This window comes from Tursiops truncatus, chromosome 13 (assembly GCF_011762595.2).
Source record: "Tursiops truncatus isolate mTurTru1 chromosome 13, mTurTru1.mat.Y, whole genome shotgun sequence".
In the NCBI taxonomy this organism is placed as follows: domain Eukaryota; kingdom Metazoa; phylum Chordata; class Mammalia; order Artiodactyla; family Delphinidae; genus Tursiops; species Tursiops truncatus.
The window spans coordinates 83124945-83143813 of NC_047046.1; the positions used below are offsets into that span (position 1 = coordinate 83124945).

General features: G+C 37.6%; 1 protein-coding gene across 1 annotated transcript in view; it reads left to right on the forward strand.

The window, feature by feature from the left end:
* LOC101330221 (HIG1 domain family member 1A, mitochondrial-like) overlaps window positions 1-18869 on the forward strand; it is a 130857-nt gene that overhangs the window by 111633 nt on the left and 355 nt on the right. The window contains exons 2-3 of the mRNA XM_019936391.3: window positions 17037-17133; window positions 18366-18500. Of these exons, the coding sequence (XP_019791950.1) occupies window positions 17037-17133; window positions 18366-18500 (232 nt within the window). The remainder of the gene's footprint in view (window positions 1-17036; window positions 17134-18365; window positions 18501-18869) is intronic.

Sequence of the window (18869 nt, forward strand, 5' to 3'; positions counted from 1 at the left end):
TCTACATCAGAAGTTTTGCTGGGTTCTAGTGATAAAATATAAATAGGACCATCCCTTGTCTCAAATATTCAAATACAATGGCGAGAAATAATCAAGAAAATCCATCATTGCGAGGACAGGCTATTGTAGATTAATTCAAGCCTATGCGAGAAGAATAGAGAGGCAACTGCACCAGACTGAGCAAGTCAGGTGATTTCTGGAATGCAGGAAAGACACTGAATCTCTTCATGGTTGCCAAGAGTCAATCTGGAAGGAGAAGAAGGTAAGAGGACACGGAAGCCCTCAGGTTAAAATAGAAGTTATTGTAATGCAGACGGGTTCTCCAAAATGCCAATTTGGCACCAGAAGATACTTAGGCCAGAAAGTTCTTCATCAGAAGGAAGGTGAATTAATCTAGCATGTCCGATTGGAAAACTTAGATGTCTTAATGTCAGTAATGGTGATAGATGGGAAATAATATATGTGGTGACTGAGACAGGAAAGACCAAACTTCAAAGATACTTAAAGAGGAACTTATTTTGTTGAAAGTTGATCAACTGTAGTCTGAACTGATTGAAGCTAAAAGAAACATTAGGAAACCCTTGAAGCTTGCAGAACAAGAGATGGGAGGGTGGTGGTTAGCGTTAAGAGCAATGGGCAATTTTAAAGTGGATCCAGAAAACTCTGCCTAGCGAAAGTGACAGACATTTAGGTAATTTCCTGATTCACAGGCCAAGAGCATCGCTGATGTTCGATAGGTTCAGATTAATCAGACCTCTGCTTTCTGCTCTTACTGATCTGATCCTGTCCTTCCCACGCCCTTGCGGTGGCTTGTGTGAATACTCGATGACTTTCTTCTCCTCAGCAAGTGACTATAAGCCTCTCAGAGTCAGAGAACCATAGTCTTTCTGTTCCTCACTGTCTCTCTCGAGATCTGGCATGGTGTTCAGCAAAGGTTGAATTGCAAGAGTGAATGGTGAACTTCCCTGGCGGTCCAGTGGGTAAGACTCCGCGCTTCCAAGGTAGGGGGCGTGGGATCGATCCCTGGTCAGGGAACGAGCAACCCACATGCCATGCAGCATGGCCAAAAAGAAAAAAAAGAGTGAATGGTGAGTGGTTCTATTCATTTACAAGAAGGTAAGCTGAGCAAGTCCACCACCGTGGAAATTAGACAACCTGGCTTCTGCTCACGGGCTGGTCTCACCTCTCAGGCGCAGTATCTGGAACTCTGTTCTCTTTTTCAACCACCAGCAGCAGACCCTCCTTCTTGGAAAACCCTTGACAAGCCTGCTTACCTGGAAAACTAATTTTCCTTTGGCTGCCAGTTTAAGAGTCATTTAAGTGGCACAGGCCTCATGGCCAGGAAAACTGCATTTGATCCCTGCCTCTGCTGGAGAACAGGGTTGCCACTGCGAGTTCATAAGAAGGCGATGTATATAAAACAAACAGACCAATAACAGGCATGTAGGAAATATCTTTAAAATTTTCTTACGGAATTAGCTGCTTTCGCGATACTCAATTATATTTATATTGTACAAGTATAAATACACTTTATATCTCTACATAGCTTGCATCTATGGTGCTGTAATTATCTATTTACTTGTCTTCCTCATGAGGACATGAATGTCCATATTTAAATTTCTAGGTCACAAGATAGGTGTCTGGCACAGAGTCTGCACTTTATAAATATTAATTTAATGTATGAAGCCATGATTGAAAGATTAAGTAGACATGTAAATATTTTTTTAAATATAAAACTGAGAAAATTTTTACATAAACAAAATCAAATGACTTTACTGCAAAGCTTTATTATATATGTATAACATGTACATATATAATTACACATACATTATAATACTTCAGATATTTACCATATTTATTTTTTTTGTTGCTAATCAAAAGTCAAACTAATAAACACTTAATTTTTACCAAGAGTCTGAGAAGCAGTACAGCAAAGTGTCAAACTGTCACGAAGCTGTGAAATCTATGGGTACAGCATTACTTCTATTTGTTAACGTTTTAGACTTTAAGTTTAGATTCATTTCAGAAGCAATGTGTCAAATTATTTCAGGTTGGAAGACAGTACAAACAGTCACTTTATTCTGCAATGCTTTGGAAGAATGTGGGCAGGAGAGAAGAGATTTTTCTTCAGGAACGAAATTGAAAAGTTGAGTTTCTTGCTGCCAGTGACTGTATTCTCATATGTTTCTGAATACCTTCCTTATGAAGGAGGATCCAGGAAAAGACGGAAGGAATGACAGTGACCTAGCAGATCTCTAGAGTTAGAGGGAAAAAGCAAAACCACTGCTTGGTTTTCATCTAATAGTGTAGCTTGAGAGAATATATTGCCTGCAGGAAGATATGAAAATCAGCTGAAGCCTCAGGACCACGAGGTGGAGAACCAATCCCCACCTTTCAATGTCAAAGGTAGTTGGTGACAAGTAGCTGAGGGATTAAAAAATGTTAAGGGAAGACAGACTTCAGGAAGCCAAAAGTTACTGAACAAAGCAATGAAATTAAAACGAAGTGTTTCTCCCAGGCTAAAGATAATTCAGAGAAAGCAGGAAGGAGGAGGGAGCAAAAAAGATATTTTAGAGAAAGGAGAAGGGGCTGGAAAGAGGGAGAGAGACAGCGGAGGGTAGTATGTGCTACTCTAAGTCTGGAGCTGTCACTGGTACTTTTAAACATGTTATTATATAATTTGCACAAAAACTCTATAAGGTGGGTATTTTTGTTCATTTTTCTTTTTTTTTTTTTTAACATATACTGACACTAAGATGCAGAGAGGGCAAGTAACCAGGAGAGCTATAAAGTTCACAGATATTTTGATCGTAAAGCTCGAATTCAATGTGTTGGATGACAAAAACCTTTCCGATTTCTATGATTTTTTTTTTTTTTTTTTGCCATACGCGGGCCTCTCACTGCTGTGGCCTCTCCCGTTGCGGAGCACAGGTTCCGGAAGCGCAGGCTCAGCGACCATGGCTCACGGGCCCAGCCTCTCCGCGGCATGTGGGATCTTCCCGGACCAGGGCACGAACCCGTGTCCCCTGCATCAGCAGGCGGACTCCCAACCACTGCTCCACCAGGGAAGCCCCTATGATTTTAATTAACCTTTTGAATAACACATTCCCATCCTTGAATGTCATTCTTAAAATGGGGATAACTTTCTGAAACATTCCTCCTTTACAGGATCAATTTTATAGAGAGGAGAGGAGGATTATGTCATTATCTCCAGCTGTTTGCTCCCTCTTTCTTTGTGAGATGATTTTACATCCCTCCCCACTGATTCTGGGTCTGGCCACGTGACAGGCTCGGCTGATGGAGTGCAAGTGCATGGGGCCTAAGACAAGACCAAGCAGAAGCGTCAGAAATAGCCTCCAGCTCGCTTGTTTTTTCCTCTCCCATGAGAACAGTGTATCTTCAGAAAGGGTTCCTCCCCCAGACTAGCTTCCAGGATGAGAGCGATGCGGAACAAAAGTGTAGGAGCCGACCCCCGCCTCTGACATGAAAGGAGAGTGAAAAATAAGAGTTTGTTTGCATGAGCCATCGAGTTCATGGGTCATAACTTACTGCTGCCAAGCTATTGCAGAAGAAAAATGCCCTGGTTCTGGAAATCACATGGAAAAAGTTAACCATCTTGATGTCAGTCTAGAATATTTTAAATGCTCATTGGCCCCTTGATATGAAAAGAGAGAAGAAATTAAAACTAAGCATAGGGCTTCCCTGGTGGCACAGTGGTTGAGAGTCCGCCTGCCGATGCAGGGGACGCGGGTTCGTGCCCCGGTCCGGGAGGATCCCACATGCCGCGGAGCGGCTGGGCCCGTGAGCCATGGCCGCTGAGCCTGCGCGTCCGGAGCCTGTGCTCCGCAACGGGAGAGGCCACAACAGTGAGAGGCCCGCGTACCCCAAAAAACAAACAAAAAAAAAACCTAAGCATAACTTCTTATTTAAAATATGTATCTATATCATTTGATGAATAATATAATGAATATATATTCATTCACCAAATATACGTTGTTAGCCCGCTATGTCCCTGGAGCTATGTTAGAGACTGTATGTATACAGAGAGGTAATCAAAACATACCATAAATAGTGCCTGCCTTCTATGCTGTTTTCAGTCTATAGGGATGACTGTTTTCTATACTAATTGTTGGCATATTGGAGCAATGTTTATCTCAGTAGGGAGGTGAGTCAAGGGATGTGGGCGTGAACACCACCCGATAGAAACACAAGGAACTGAGCACTGAAGACCAGTAACAGTGTTTTAGCCAAAATCAAGGTTAAACAACAGGGGTAAACAGGAAAAGTGGATCTTATAGAAGTTATAGCGTTAAGTAACCGAGATATAATTCTCCCAAGAACACAATAACAATTTCCTTTTTTTTTCTGAGATAATTGTTTTATTCTTTAGCTTTATACATTAACACTTGGCATGACCTTGTTGAACATATGTGAAGGCAAACACCACCAGGTAGGTTTCCTCTTGGGCATTCGTGCAATTCATCACAGTCATTGTGATGATTGCAAAGGATTCAGCATTTCAAGTAAAAGAGGCAGAAACTAGGTGTTTTGGGCGTCATTTTAAGTGATATTCTTAATTGCAAGCGTGCCGCTGATACGTTCTCCATGACACCGTGTGGGAAACGTTCACTACACATTTCCGTATTATAGACCTAGTTCTTTTTCATGCCATCTTTGGAAATACTGTACTCAGTATGTTGTATTTTGAATTCACGAATCAGTATTCACTTACATGTAACAAAACATTGTCTATAATCTGTTTTAGTCACAAAGAGGCAGCACGGTATATAACTATTTGATTAGATTATTAAGAGTCAAATTATATATTTCTGTATACATTGATAGTAACTCCATTCAATAATAACTTTGCAGCAGTATTATGGAGAAAGATTCTTTTATTCCTCGGAGACACAGATAGAATGGGAACAAGTAACACCGGCAATAGAGAGAAGGCTGTTAATCTTTATTTAGTGGATACTGATAGATGGGCCTGAATCTCATAATGGTAACTGCATTGAGCATTTAATAGCAGGTTTTGATTTCAAAAAACTTCCTCTGCGTTAATCTTTATGACAGCATCAGTGACAGTGCTATCATTTTATATGTTTAGGTTTGTATACTCTGCACACAAGAAGGTGTGTTTTTTTCCATCATATATAGTTCAATATGCTTCTACTTGGTACATAGTAAGACCTTAGCTTTACAACCTATGATTTTAAAAATCCAGGCTTTTTAAATATGTGCTAACCTGACAGTGTTATCTTCATGTTCTTGTACTGCATTACCTATCACAAAAATTATATGTAATTTCTCAAAAACTCAGTGGGCTCAAATGTTGTATGTTCTCAATAAATGGTAGCTGTGTTAATAATAAACAGTGAAATATATTCTCTAGAGTACAAACTTTAAAAGTATAGTCATATGTAATATACCAACGTTACTGTCAGCGTATTGAAATCCTTAGTCTCATTCCTGGATACTGATAAGAATATTGTTACTATTTCAGTTTTTATGACATCAAAATCCTTTTGCATGTTTGTGCACAGTTCCCCTCATGTCAAAGCCAAAGGCACCACTTGATCAGAAAAAGCAATTAGGGAAACTTGTTCATTTTAGAGGCACAGGCTTCCTCGAACATGTTGAATATTTCTCTGATGCTTTCTATTTTTGTTTCCCTACAGTTAACTGGGTTGCATTAAGCAAACTTATTGGAATATATATAATTTTAAAAATTTCAAGTGTATTCCACCCAATGAACATTCTTTTTCTTTCAGAAAAGAATCACTGCCCCTCTACTGGCAATGCCAGTACACAGGACAAATCTTCCACTTGTATTTAGTCTGGGTTGAGTCAGGAAAGTAGAATTTCTATAGCATTATGAGAATAAGGCATTTACTAGAGGAATTGGGGATTCCACAGATGTGAGAGGAGGTGAGGAGTACAGATCAGGAAGGCAGCAGCTGAAGGATTGAGGACATGTTCCGTAAGGACTTAGGACTGAAGCACAGGGGTCAGAGAGAAGGCAGAGCTCTGGTCACCACCGCGGAGAAGTGGGAGCTTGTAGACATGGCCCAGAAGCCGCTGCATCTGCCCACCGGGACCTCCTGAGACGAATGACGCCCACTCCATTCCTCCTTCCAAATCCTATGTGAGTTCCTCTCATTGACAAACTCTAACCCTGAGCCAAAGAGGGAAGGAGTACTGTGAAACCTAGCTTCCAGTCCTAGTAGAGAGTGTTGCTTCATGAAAAACAGGCAATCCAACTTAATTCCTATAAAGAGAAACCAAATAACTAACTCACTGTTGATGGGACAGTTAGTTTTCATAGAGATGAAGATGCATGCATATTATTTTGTTTTGTTTTGTTATTCTTTTTAACCCTCCCGATGGTTTTAAATCCTTTCCTTGACATTAGTCATATAGTGTCAATGAGCATCAATTCCCCAAGGAAAAGCATGGGGGTTACTTATATCCACCTTAGAGTGAGGTTCTGAGAATTGAATTAGATAATGTATATCAAACAGTAGCACATCTCCGGGCCCGATACATGAAGTCATCATTTTGGTAGAAATGAGTTTGTCAGTGAGAAACGTCTGGGAGTCCCTGTATTTCTTGGCTCTGTGAACTGGATAAATCAGTTGACTTCTTTAAGACTCGGTTTGCTTACCTGTAAAATGGAGAATATAATAATATCTTCCTTCAGAATTACAGTCAGGATACCATTAAAGAAAACAATGTGTGTCCAAGAATCACTTTATAGTTAACCTTATCTTATTTCATAGTAACTTGTCATTTTCAGGAAGAATGCTCACTCTGACATGAGAAAACTAGGTGTCTATTGTTGAGAAATCAGATCCTCCTAACAGATGCACGTGTTGTTTTGCCTTTGCTGTGACCAAGCTCCAGCTCCTGCCATAATCTAATCTGAGCACGGCCATCAGGTAAATTGAGAATACTCTATGGAAAGCAATGAATCCAGTCTGGTTCTGAAAGGGTTTTGTGGTCATTGCATTGCTGTTTTTCAAAAAGCACAATTTCTAAAATAACTTCTTAGATAATCTTTAGAGACATCCTTTCAGAGCTTGACAAGATTGAGCCGTCTATTTGCAAAGAATTGCACCAAGAAATGTAATGGTATCTGAAAAAAAAATACAAGCATATGAATTCAATCATTCTTGGTAAACTTTGAGAAGAATGTAAATCTCTAATCTTTTTTTTCCCCAAGTCCATCATGAATAGTTGAAAGATTTCCCTGATTAAAAATAAAAAAAAACTAATAGAAAAAATGAAATGGTATACTCAAAATGTTTTTCAGCTCCTTTAAGCCTGACTGTGCCCTGCATGCACTTTTAAAATTCCTGCTTCTTATATATTTTTCTTTTCTTCACACTACACCCTTTTGGTCCAATACTTCCTGCACAAACTCACTCAAATTTGAATCATAATTGCATATGGATACTTTCTCTCAGTGGAGGTTGCTTTTTTCAAAATTTTTTAAATTAAGTTTTTCTCAGTGTAGATCACCCTAATAGACACTCTCTACTTGTTCATCTTGATTCTCTTAGCCTACTAGCATTAGCTTGCCCTACGATTATTCCTCTTATTATGGAAAAGTTTTTCATTCCACCAAAAAGTGTTAATTATGCATCTAGCATATTCCAGGAATGATGCTATCTTCTGGGGTTACAAAAAGTGAAAACAGTTTCTTCTTTCCCTCAAAAAGCTGGTACACCAGTAGGAAGAAAAAATATTAAAATAAGCAATTTAATTATTTATTTAACTATGTATGTTAAGGTAGACTTCTACTTCCAGAGAGAGAGTAAGACCAAATATTTATCTTCCCTCTCTACCAATCCACTGAATAATGAATGGCACAGGAAAAGAAGTTTACACTGAAAGCAAGACTATAAACAGGTAATAATTCCTATTTAAGGAATATTAGAAAGTGTAAGTTAATGATAGGATTTGTCAGCGATGGGCACTCATGTGAGATTTGCCAAATGGGAGAGACTCCTCCAAAGACATACAGCCGGAGGCGTGGGTGTGTAATGATATTCCACATGTGCAGGCATGTTTTTCAGAACTCCCCTCCTCAGTCTGCTTCTGTAGACGCCAATGGTTTTGTAGGGTTTTCCAGAGAGTCTTGAGAGTTGCAGAATCTTCTAGACATCAGAGCTCCTTTGGGGCTTCAGGCTGAGACCTTTGGTGAAACTTCTCTGAACTCTGCTCCTTCAGGTTTTTCCACAGCTTATTTAAGACCTTAATTCCTAGCGATGTCTTTCATGGCTTGGATACTTCAAGTGGCTTTGATTCTCCTGATTCTCCCTGACAGGTCACCACACTCCGTCCTCTCTCACCTGCACTGTCGACGCACTAATGCCTTTGCCTCTCGCTGACCTTAACACTGACGCTTGTATAAACTATTCTCAGCACGGCAACAGAGGAGACCAGGTAGAGCTTAGCCATATTCGGCTCTCTTAAAACCCTTCAGCCCCTTCCCATTTCTGTCCGAATAAACTTTAATTTCTTAAGGTTTGCCTGATCATCCCTATCTGATCTCATGCCCACCTGCTTCTCCCTTTATCTCTTACTGCTGTCACTCTCTCACTCCATTCCTCCCGCACCGTCCTCTCAAACATACCAGGCAAACTTCTTCTGAACTCCAGGAAACATTGTCCCTCAGATATTCACAGCTCACTATTTTGCTTCTTTAAGCCTTTGGTCAAACATTACACTACCAGAGATGCTCATGTCTTTTCCTCATAAAATACCAATTCTGTATCTCAACACTCTCTGTCCCCCCAGTATGCCTAACTCTTTGGGCAAGGCACATTCATAACATGACAAATGGTTTTTTATCATTATTGTTTGTCCTTTACTGTATGTTTCCTTTAACTAGATTGCATGACACAAAAGAGTGAATATTTTTATCTGTTTTATGACTAAAACAGTTTCATGCACCTAGTTGCTTGCAATCCATATTTATTAAATGAGTTGCTATTGTTTATGTTATGTTTGTTGAATAAATTAACAGTGCCCCTGATAACTGCCAAGACGAGCCAAAGGAGCATACAGCTTAGGCACTGAGCTTCTTGGAACTCCAAAAAGTTCCAAGAAGGAACTGCAGGAAACTCCTTGATACAGCAAAAAGGGTCAGACTCTCAAATCAGACATACAAGAATCACGTGTTACACAGGATCAAAATTCACTAATACTTCAAAGGATACAGGTAATTATGAGTTGAGGGTAAAGAGTGTGGAAGTCCTGTGATGCAAACACAAGACTCTCGGTCCTTTATAGCTGCTGTGGGACCACCCAACACAGTTTAAGCATAGGACCTCTCTAAGGGGGCCATGTAGGGCATCGCTAACTGAGAGAGAGATTTCAGTTAGGAAACATTGCCATTTATTACTTAGATAGTCACATGCTGACTCTGACAGTGTTTAGCAGGTTTTGTACCATAAATCCATAAACTGTAAATACATTTATCACAAGCAACCTAGACAGTACAATGCATCATGCTACAATCATTCCACAGATGAAGATTATTCCCCATTATTTTTCTGCAGTGATTCTCATCAGGAATTCCTAAAGCATGTTTTCAAGGAGAATTGGCTGTTATTTCTACCTTTTATTCCTTGTCTCTCCTCTGTCTGTGCTCACTAGGTTAGGAAGAGTGGTTTTAAGTTAGTGGCTAACATTTTATTTCCCAGTTCTTAAAATTAAGAAGTGGGTAATCAATGAGAAGCAAAGTGATGCGTGGTTAAGCCTATAGTTTCTGTATCTAGACCTCCGAAGTTTAAATCCAGGCCTTACAATTTATTAGTTACACGAGATTGGGTATTTTATGTAACTTCTTGGGATTGCATTTTCACATCTATAAAATAAAGCTAAAAATAACTACTTTATAAGGTTGTTATGAGGATTGACTGGATAAATACCTGTAAAATATTTAGAACAGTGTTTCACACAAGTTGAACACTCAACCATGGTTTCTTATTTTTAGTACTTTAACACAGAGCCACACTTTCGCTGGTCATTGCTCTTTTGAGACAAAGCTCTTTTTCTTTGTACCTTCAGAAATGGCTAAGTTGGCTAGACTCACTAAGAAAACCGGAATATGTACAGGTGGGTGTTCTGGGAAAAATGCAAATTTAAGTAGTATTGAGAATATTTTTTTGTATGAAAGGAGTTTATCATAACAAGCTCTAGTTTCATCCAATTAAGCCAGAAAAATGGATCTTTCCTTCTGTATAGTCACAAACTGCAGGGACTCAAAATTTAACAGACCCCAGACTGAGTCAAATTACTCAATGCACCTGTCAGCCACATGTATTTGTCTCTCTGTTTCCTTGAGATAAAAGTTTGATGGTGGTTGACTTTACAAAGATTAAAATTCTTATCACTAGGTGATTAGATTTGAAGTCACTCCCTGTGAAAAATTGAAGTTAGAAAATTTTAACTTTCTAAGTTCTGCGGCTGATTAGTTAGAATTTAAGTTATTAACCCTCCTAGAAAATGTTCTGAAACGTCTAACAGACCAGGGTAGGGTCTCCAGGCTCTCCTGAAGGCACTGGCCAACCATTTTAAAAAGGGCTTTACTCCCAGAGAATAAAGAAAAAATTTAAAGTCCATAGGAATTGATTTTGGTCCACATAAATAAATTAAGAAGAGTTGACTAGGGCTGTTTAGGTCAGGAATATAAATTAGAAAGAGGACCCATGATGCTTTTTCATCTCACTGTCATTTTAATATAGCTGTTGTTCTCCCTTTTAAATCCCCATGAGAACTGAGGAATACCCACCCCATGAAAGGGCACACTTGCTCATCATTAACATCTGTATCTGTTCTCATATAGAATTGAATGTCTCATGCTATAGAACTAATATTCCAGAAATAATTTAGCCAAACACTTCATTCTTGCGTGAAATTTAATTAGGCAAAGTTGTCATAAGTTAAGTAAAAAGAATCTCAGGGAAGAATTTTAAAAAGCCCTTAGCAAGGAAAAACATTCCAGTTAAAATCAATCATAATCCTCGGGTCAGGAAAACAGAAGACATGGTAGATACATCAACAGAGAGGCTGTGATCCTGGGAATCTGTTACACAGGTTTGGAAGACTGGACAAATGAAGAGGGAATAAGGAGGTGGCCGATATTAAGCCATACAGAGCCTGGCTTGCTCTGGGACTGAGGAAACAACGGAAATGAATGGAAGTTTTCAGAATCTAGAGTCCAGAAGGAGTCCTTCCATGGCAGGGCTCAGAGCTCTGAGGAGGACACGCCAAGCTGGTGCAGATGCTTCTGCGGGGGAGCTTGGAGGCTTGGTCTCCGAGAGCTGAAGGAGGCTGGAGGCTGCCGGTGAATCCAAGTTCTGTTTCTTGGAGGATGCTGACAGGAACAGGAGGCAAACATAAAAGTGTTTCAGGTCCTCATCTGTCTTCGTATCTTCCTCTACTGCCCTCTGTTAGGAGACCTGAACAGGGATCAGCTGGCAGAGGGAACGATTCCTTTGCAGAGTCCCAGCCCTACCAATTCAGAGCAGAGTCGATTTGAAGATGAGATATAACTTCTTACCAACCAGCACAGTCCTTCAAAAAATGATGCCTGTTTACAAGTGACTAAAGGATGAGCACAGGCTCAGGAAATATCTATATGTATCGTATAAAAGTCTCAACATAGCTGGGAGAAAAACCTTAGCTATAAAAAAGGAGTACTTGTAGAGAGAGAAGGCGTTTTCTCACAAGTGCATTAATATTTTATAAAATACTTCAATATTATCAATTAACAAGAGTTCATTACTCTTTTTTTTTAACACAAAAAGACTGTCCTTTCAGAAAGTTGGGCAAGTATATTGTATGAAACTATGTTCATAGTATCCATCTTAACAAGAATGATCTACTTGGAAAAGCTGCCACTTAAAGAGTGATTTTTAAAAAAGACAGTTTTATTCATAAAGTTAGCATATGTAAGAATATAAAAATCTAGAGAGACCCATGGTTTGTAAGTATACTGAATTGATATGTATGTCAAGCAATTCTGTTTAAATGTTATTCTAAATTAGTGTGTTCTAAAACTTACCATTCTTGTATTTTGTGTATGTTTATTTTGAAAACACAACCTGCAAATTAAACTTTTTTTAAAAAAGGAGAAAGATAATGTGCCCATAACAATGGTTATTAAACCACACTTCTTTAAGTTTACTTTTGAATCTGGCCTAATTCTGTAGTTTCTAGAAGGAAAGGCTAAGGAACGTAAGCCACGTGTCAGGTCAGGACAGCGCTTCTCTGCGACAAGTAGAAGAATGTATTTATTTATTTAAATGTAACTTTTGTACTCATTTGCTCACCTAAGCAGAGCCATATTGACTATGCACTTAACAATTATTTTGAAGGATCCCCAAATTGCTCGTTCCTGATGCCTACTTTCAAATCCTTAAATTCTAGAAATTAGCAGTTCTCAATTACACATCATTAATAGCATATCTGTGTTGATGTCTTTTCCAGTGTCAACCTCATTTATGCCAGGTGGTGGCACACTAAGAGCTAAGAGGCAAAGGCTAACCTCATTCTCTCCCACCTACTAACCCCTACGCTCCTTCCATCTGGTCCTGTCCTAAACTGATGTCACCTCTGAAAGGTGAGGGCTTTTCCCGAGTTGTCTAAACCCAGGGTTGATCACGGAGGTAGAGAAGTCCACTTTTGTCAGCAATGACTGGTTCACAGATGGACAAAAGTCAGGCATAGAGGAGACATTTTGCCCACTCTGGAGTACAAACTAGTAAGACACAAATGTGAAAACTAGAGCCCCTATATTGGTACCACCAATTTCATGTTGTTTGTTTATGGATGGTGTCATCTCTGATTTTCAGAGCAACTTTCATTATTGGGTACAGACTCTATTTTAAGGATAAAGGAAGCGAAGCTCAAAGGATTCCAACAACGTCCTTAAGAGCAAGTGAGAAGTATGAAGTGAAACTAAAATTTGAAATTGTCCTGTTGAAAAGCTATTTTCACTGCATTACGCCACATTTTTATACCATAATTATGGTTATGAGACTGCAGTTATCTACCTACCTATCTATTTCCTTGCTTATTCCACTATTAGGCTATCATGCAAATGTATACCAAACAGTTGTCTGGGATTGAAAAACAGAATTTTCTGTCAAGTGTTAGTATTTCTGTTTGACTAGGGCTTTTGGGATCACTTAGGAGCTCTGGAGTTCAATATTGTTCAATAAGATGATGCAATAAACTAAGCACTGGGGAAGAATGTCATTCAAGTGAAATAAGAATCAGTGGACTCTGGAAGTCATACATTTCACTGTGGACAAGAGGAGGCTGGAAGTTAGTTTTCATTACTGCTCTGTATAGGTGATACATTTGTCCCATGTCCATTACAAAATGAAGTTTACACATGACTTAGGAAAAATGATTTATTTATAATGTATCATAGGGTATAAAAAGTATCTTCCAATGCATTGTCATTTGGTCCTCAAAAGCTATAGGGTGGAGAGAAGTTGCTATAATACATATTTTTACAGATGAGAAAACACAGAAGTATGGGGTTTCTACGAATACGTATCAGCTTATTTCAGTGAAACATACTATATTGAATATTAAAGGGTTGTATTCATAGCAGTAGGATTGCTGGCTGATTCTGGGGTTAATCAGCTTGAGTTCAGACCTGGATGTATCATTTTTTATTGTGCAATCTTAGAAAAGCTACCAAAACTCTCTTCAGTTTCCTTATAGGTACAATGGAATAACAATAAAACAACCATAACAACACGTATTATTATTATTCATAATAATAATAATTGCTAAGATGACTAAAGGAATACTTACATGAAAAACTCTCAGAATGGTGTTTAGCATACAACACTCAGTATTTTGGCTAGTTACCCAACCATGATCTTGAAATAATACAAAAATGGTAGAAAATAAATAGAAAGTAAGACAGATATTTCTGGATATCTAACAATCCATCGGTTATTCTTTTTTAATATCTTGTGTCTGTATTGCTTTGATTTCCTTTATTTATTCCAGTTTCACTCAGTTTAGCAAATACACTGCTGTCAGAGGATTCTACTTATAGTTTTTCAGCCCAACTTTGCTAAGAGACATTAAAATTCTTTTTTGACTAAAACGTGAAGTCTTTTGGTTGGCATTGCCTGCACTCAGAGATCATGATGTAAACGCCAACCTGCTCCTCCAACTATATTGACTATTATTCCTTTTGTCTAATCCTATGCTCCAGCCATCTCAAATATTTATTTGGCCTTGGGAGACTACTCTCTGCTCTAACTTCTCTAGGTGGAAATCTCTCCCTGCTCCACCATTGACAATGTTGCTCAATCTTCAAGACCTGCTTAGAAGAACAACTATTCATCAAGCATCTCTTGATCTCTCTGAGAATACATTTTACCCCCTTTTCTATGCTACTGACTTCTTTATTATAAAACATTCTCGGTATTGTATTCTCTTGACAGTTGAATATATTTCATCTTCCATGCCAGATTAGCAGGAAGCAACTAATTAGCTTTTCAAGATGGAAAGCTCAGCAAATAATTTTGAGCTTCATTTTCCTTATTGAGCTCCGCTAAGAACCCTTCCTTCTCTAAGGCTCCATAATTATGCTTCCCACTAGTGCGTCACCTTTTATTTTCATCCCCAGAGCACTTAGGAAGAATCCTGGTATATAGATGTACAGGCTCAAGAAAAACGCTGGCTCTATTGATATTAAACTTAACTCAGGAGAAAGTGAATAAAGAGCACAAATTTTACAATGTGATGTAATAAGGAAAATTTTATTTTAAATAATTTATATGCTATGTTTTCTGACCACTTTTACATTTTGTGTCTAGATATGTATCTATTAAGAAGAGGGCAAAAAAAATTTTTTTTTCCAAAGAATGAACCAATGTAAAACGACATGCTTCAGAGTTTGGAGAGGTGATAGAAGTTGGGGATAAACAGGAACATGTTGGCTGCACAATTATGGACGCAAAGAAGTGGTTTAACTTTATGATCATACTAGTGCAGGAATAAGAACCTTCTGGAAACCAGCCCTAGTAAGTTTGAAGTCTGAGGAATTAAAGGCATACTAAGAAGGCATTTACTTCTTTAATAACACATAAGAAAGTACAGAACCAGAGGCCGTAATAAAAAAAAAAGCTGAGATGTTACAAGTGCCTGACGTCAGTCACCTAGATTTGTTATTTCTATCACATTGTTGGGTTTATCTGAACAATAAAATTCAGTTAAGAAATCCGTAGTACAATTTAAACAAACTCATTAATAAAATTAATCAGGATAATTCTATATTAGCAAAGGGCTCTGATTTGTTGAACAAGATTGTTTATAAAAACACATCTCTGGCTATTTTAATAATATATTTTATTCTGCTACTTAATTCCACCTTTAAGAGAGAAACGGGAATTATTAATTAAATGGATAAGAAACTGATAATTAATTCAAGTCTGATTTTAAAAATTATTTTATCTATTTGACAATTTTTTGGATGGACCCTCTGGGCCATGAGTATGATCCCAAAAATGAGCCAAAGGAAGAAGAATGCACAGGTAGGCATGATACAGAAACTAACTCGCTTCAGCGAAGTTGGACAAAACTGAGACTCAAATCAGATGCATTTCGCATTCAGAATATTTTCCTGATTTTATTCATTTAACCTCCCTCCAGAGTTGGAATCTGACAGGATTCATTTTCATCATTGAAATATACAAATTTCAAAAGAAGATAAAATGCTATGATTTATTTTACCACCAAAAGATAAATAATTTGTCATTACTTTAATTAAGGAATAAGAATCATCATATTTTGTTATTTATTAAGATATGCTTAGGTTGAGGAAAATCCATTTGTGGAATTTTAAAAATGCTATCAAATTTGAGGAAAAGCCAAATTCCTAAATGAAAAATAGAGAAAAAGTTGATTCAATATTAAGTGAATATTTAAGAAATGTCAAAGACCTAACTTTATTAAATGCTAAGAATAAGGGTTTATGGAGTCATTGAAATAATTTTGGTGAAAAAATAATGCAAAACAGAAAAGCCAGCATCTTCACAATGTGGACTGTTCTCCTTTAAAAGCCCAAAGACATTGATCTCCAATGAAGTTTACAGCCACATTTTAATTATCTAATCAAATGGAATTGAATTATGGTAAATCAAATATTACATATGTCTATCTTCCAATATGATGCATAAAAATGGTTTGTGTGTATAATCAGGTACACAAAAATCATAATTCCAAATCAACATGCCAACCTTGAATTAGGCAACTAAAATGCACTTGGACGGAAGTAAAAAGCTTAATTCAGGGTTTCATAGGTGTTGCACATAATCATGATATGCCTCCCAGATTTTGAAAGTGAATTCAAACATAGGGAAATGAAACAAAAAGAGCTATTTTCAAATTAACTAACATGGTGTGTAATTACGCTATCAGAAAGCATCTTATGAGATTAATAAAGCACTCGTGCGAGTAATATTTGAATTCACTTTTTCAAAAAATATAACTATTTATTAAAATAACTTATTTGAAACATCTTGAAAGTCTTGAAATGTCTCATGCCATATCTACATGTGTCTCTCCACTTGACTATAAACCAAAGTTTGATATGCAGGTGACAGGGTCTGATGTAGCCAGTAAACAGGAATTTTTAATGTGTTGGTAGATTTCAATACTGGCTTTTAAAGACCTTCCTTCAGGAAACCCCCAGGCAACACGGAGCCCCTACACACTCAAGATCCAGCAGCTAGAGTTGAGGCAGGGGCAACAGGAGGCTTCCAGGCCTCAGAGCCATCACTATCTTGCTTTCTGATTAGGCAATGCCCAATTATACGTTGAGTTATACATTCTCAGTATTACCACTGAAGAGGCCTATTCTTCATTTCAATGTTTTTGTTTTCCTATGGAGCTGCTGTGTATTAAATATGTGTAAGCAATCTGTCTTTATTATTACACTTAATGTAGTTGGATTTATTTTTTAAGTCCTTGATTTCTGGTGCAAATAGCCTTTCAGCAGTGAACCAGCAGGTCAGAAGCATTCTGCTTCTTTAGGAAGAACTGGAAAGATGAAAGTCCTGTGGACAGCTGAAAGGACAGTGGATAGTAAGTGGTTCACATGTGTATCATCCTTTCTGAGATTATTCATTCAAAGTGTACAGGGTCTTATGAAGATTTCTAAATAGAGACAGTAATATAAAACATGGCTAATCACTTTAAAAAGTCTCTGGATGCATCAACTTTGAAGTAAAAGGAATGACAATAGGCATGATAATAAAAGAATTAGTCAAGTCAAACAAAAAAGGTTAAATTTCAACATAATGTATATAAAATATATAGCAAAACAACAGAAAATAATCTTTCTTTATAATGTTCGATATATTTTTTCTATTTACCAGTTTATCAAATTCCGTGGATTGACATTTTTTGAATACAGACGATTCAGAATTGCTATGATAATTAATTTTTCTATCAGAAAATTTTTTCTTTCCCATTTATTTGTTTCTGTAGCACATGTGAAGTTGGATTCCTAACAGGGATGTATGTGAATAGCTCATCTATTGGCTTTGTGGCGCTTGCTTGAGTTACCAGGTTGGCATTGTGATAGACCAGATGGCTTTGTGTTTGTAGGACAAAATTCTGTAGAATTCAGCCATTTGGGAAATGCTGGTAAGCAGATTTACAGTAATCCGAGTTTAGAAATTATTTTCTGAGAATACACATTCCGTATTTTAAAAGTACCCACTCACTAAATCAAACTTTATAGAGTATGTAATTCAACAGCAATTAATTATAATATTATTTTCCTTTATTCATATTAAACACACCATGATTAGTAAGCTTTCAGGAATCATATATGTGCCTGAGTATAAGGACAACTCAGAATTGTGTTATTTGGGTCATAAAAGGGCTTGTGATTTTAAAGCACTTAAAAGAGACTTTCTTATTCTAAAAGGAAAGTATATTCCATAAAGTTTTTTTTTCTGTTATACTCACAGTCATAGTTTATTACAGTCTGTACCACATTAACTGATTGCCTTTGGGGATGGAAGTAGGACAGAGAAGAGCTCCCCTGGCACGCTTAAAGGAATTTAGTTACTGGCTTCACAAGCCCACATTTTAAAGATGATCTTAGCTTTCTGGATCTGCTACTGTTTGCTTCCAATTGTGGATTTTTAGTTCTGAGGGGGAAAAAATAAGAACTCAATTTGTACGTGAGCTGGTTAATGGTCTCCTAAAGCATCCTTATAAAAAAAAATAGAACATTGATTGATGATAAAATCATCTTGATTCCCTGCCCCCATGCATCTGACATCTTGTGACTGTCTGTTTTACAGGAATGGCAGGTTTTGCAGCAATCGTTGCATATGGATTATATAAATTGAAGAGCAGGGGCAATACTAAAGTGTCTATTCACCCGATCCACATGCGCGTGGCAGCCCAAGGCTTTGTTGTGGGAGCAGTGACTCTGGGTATGTTCCTACAGGATATCTCAAATTTGTGGTTCCCCATTAATGGATTTCTTTGTAAATAAAACAAGATAGATACTTTTAGCTGACTTTGAAGCAGTTTGCAAATATCACTTATATTCATTTTCACATAAAAACTGAATTAATAAAAATAGTTCAAGCAGTGACATAGTTTTACTGTCTATGGTAAAATCTTACTAATGTTTTAAAGAAAGAAAGAAAAGAGAGTACTGCCTTTCACTGAGTTTATAATTTTGTTGAAGAGTCTAGATATGTAAATAGGATTGGTAATAAGATCCAACATCTGGGAGAGACATGATTCCTGTTTTATTGAGTTTTTGAAGGTGGAAAAGATATTACACGATTTTATAG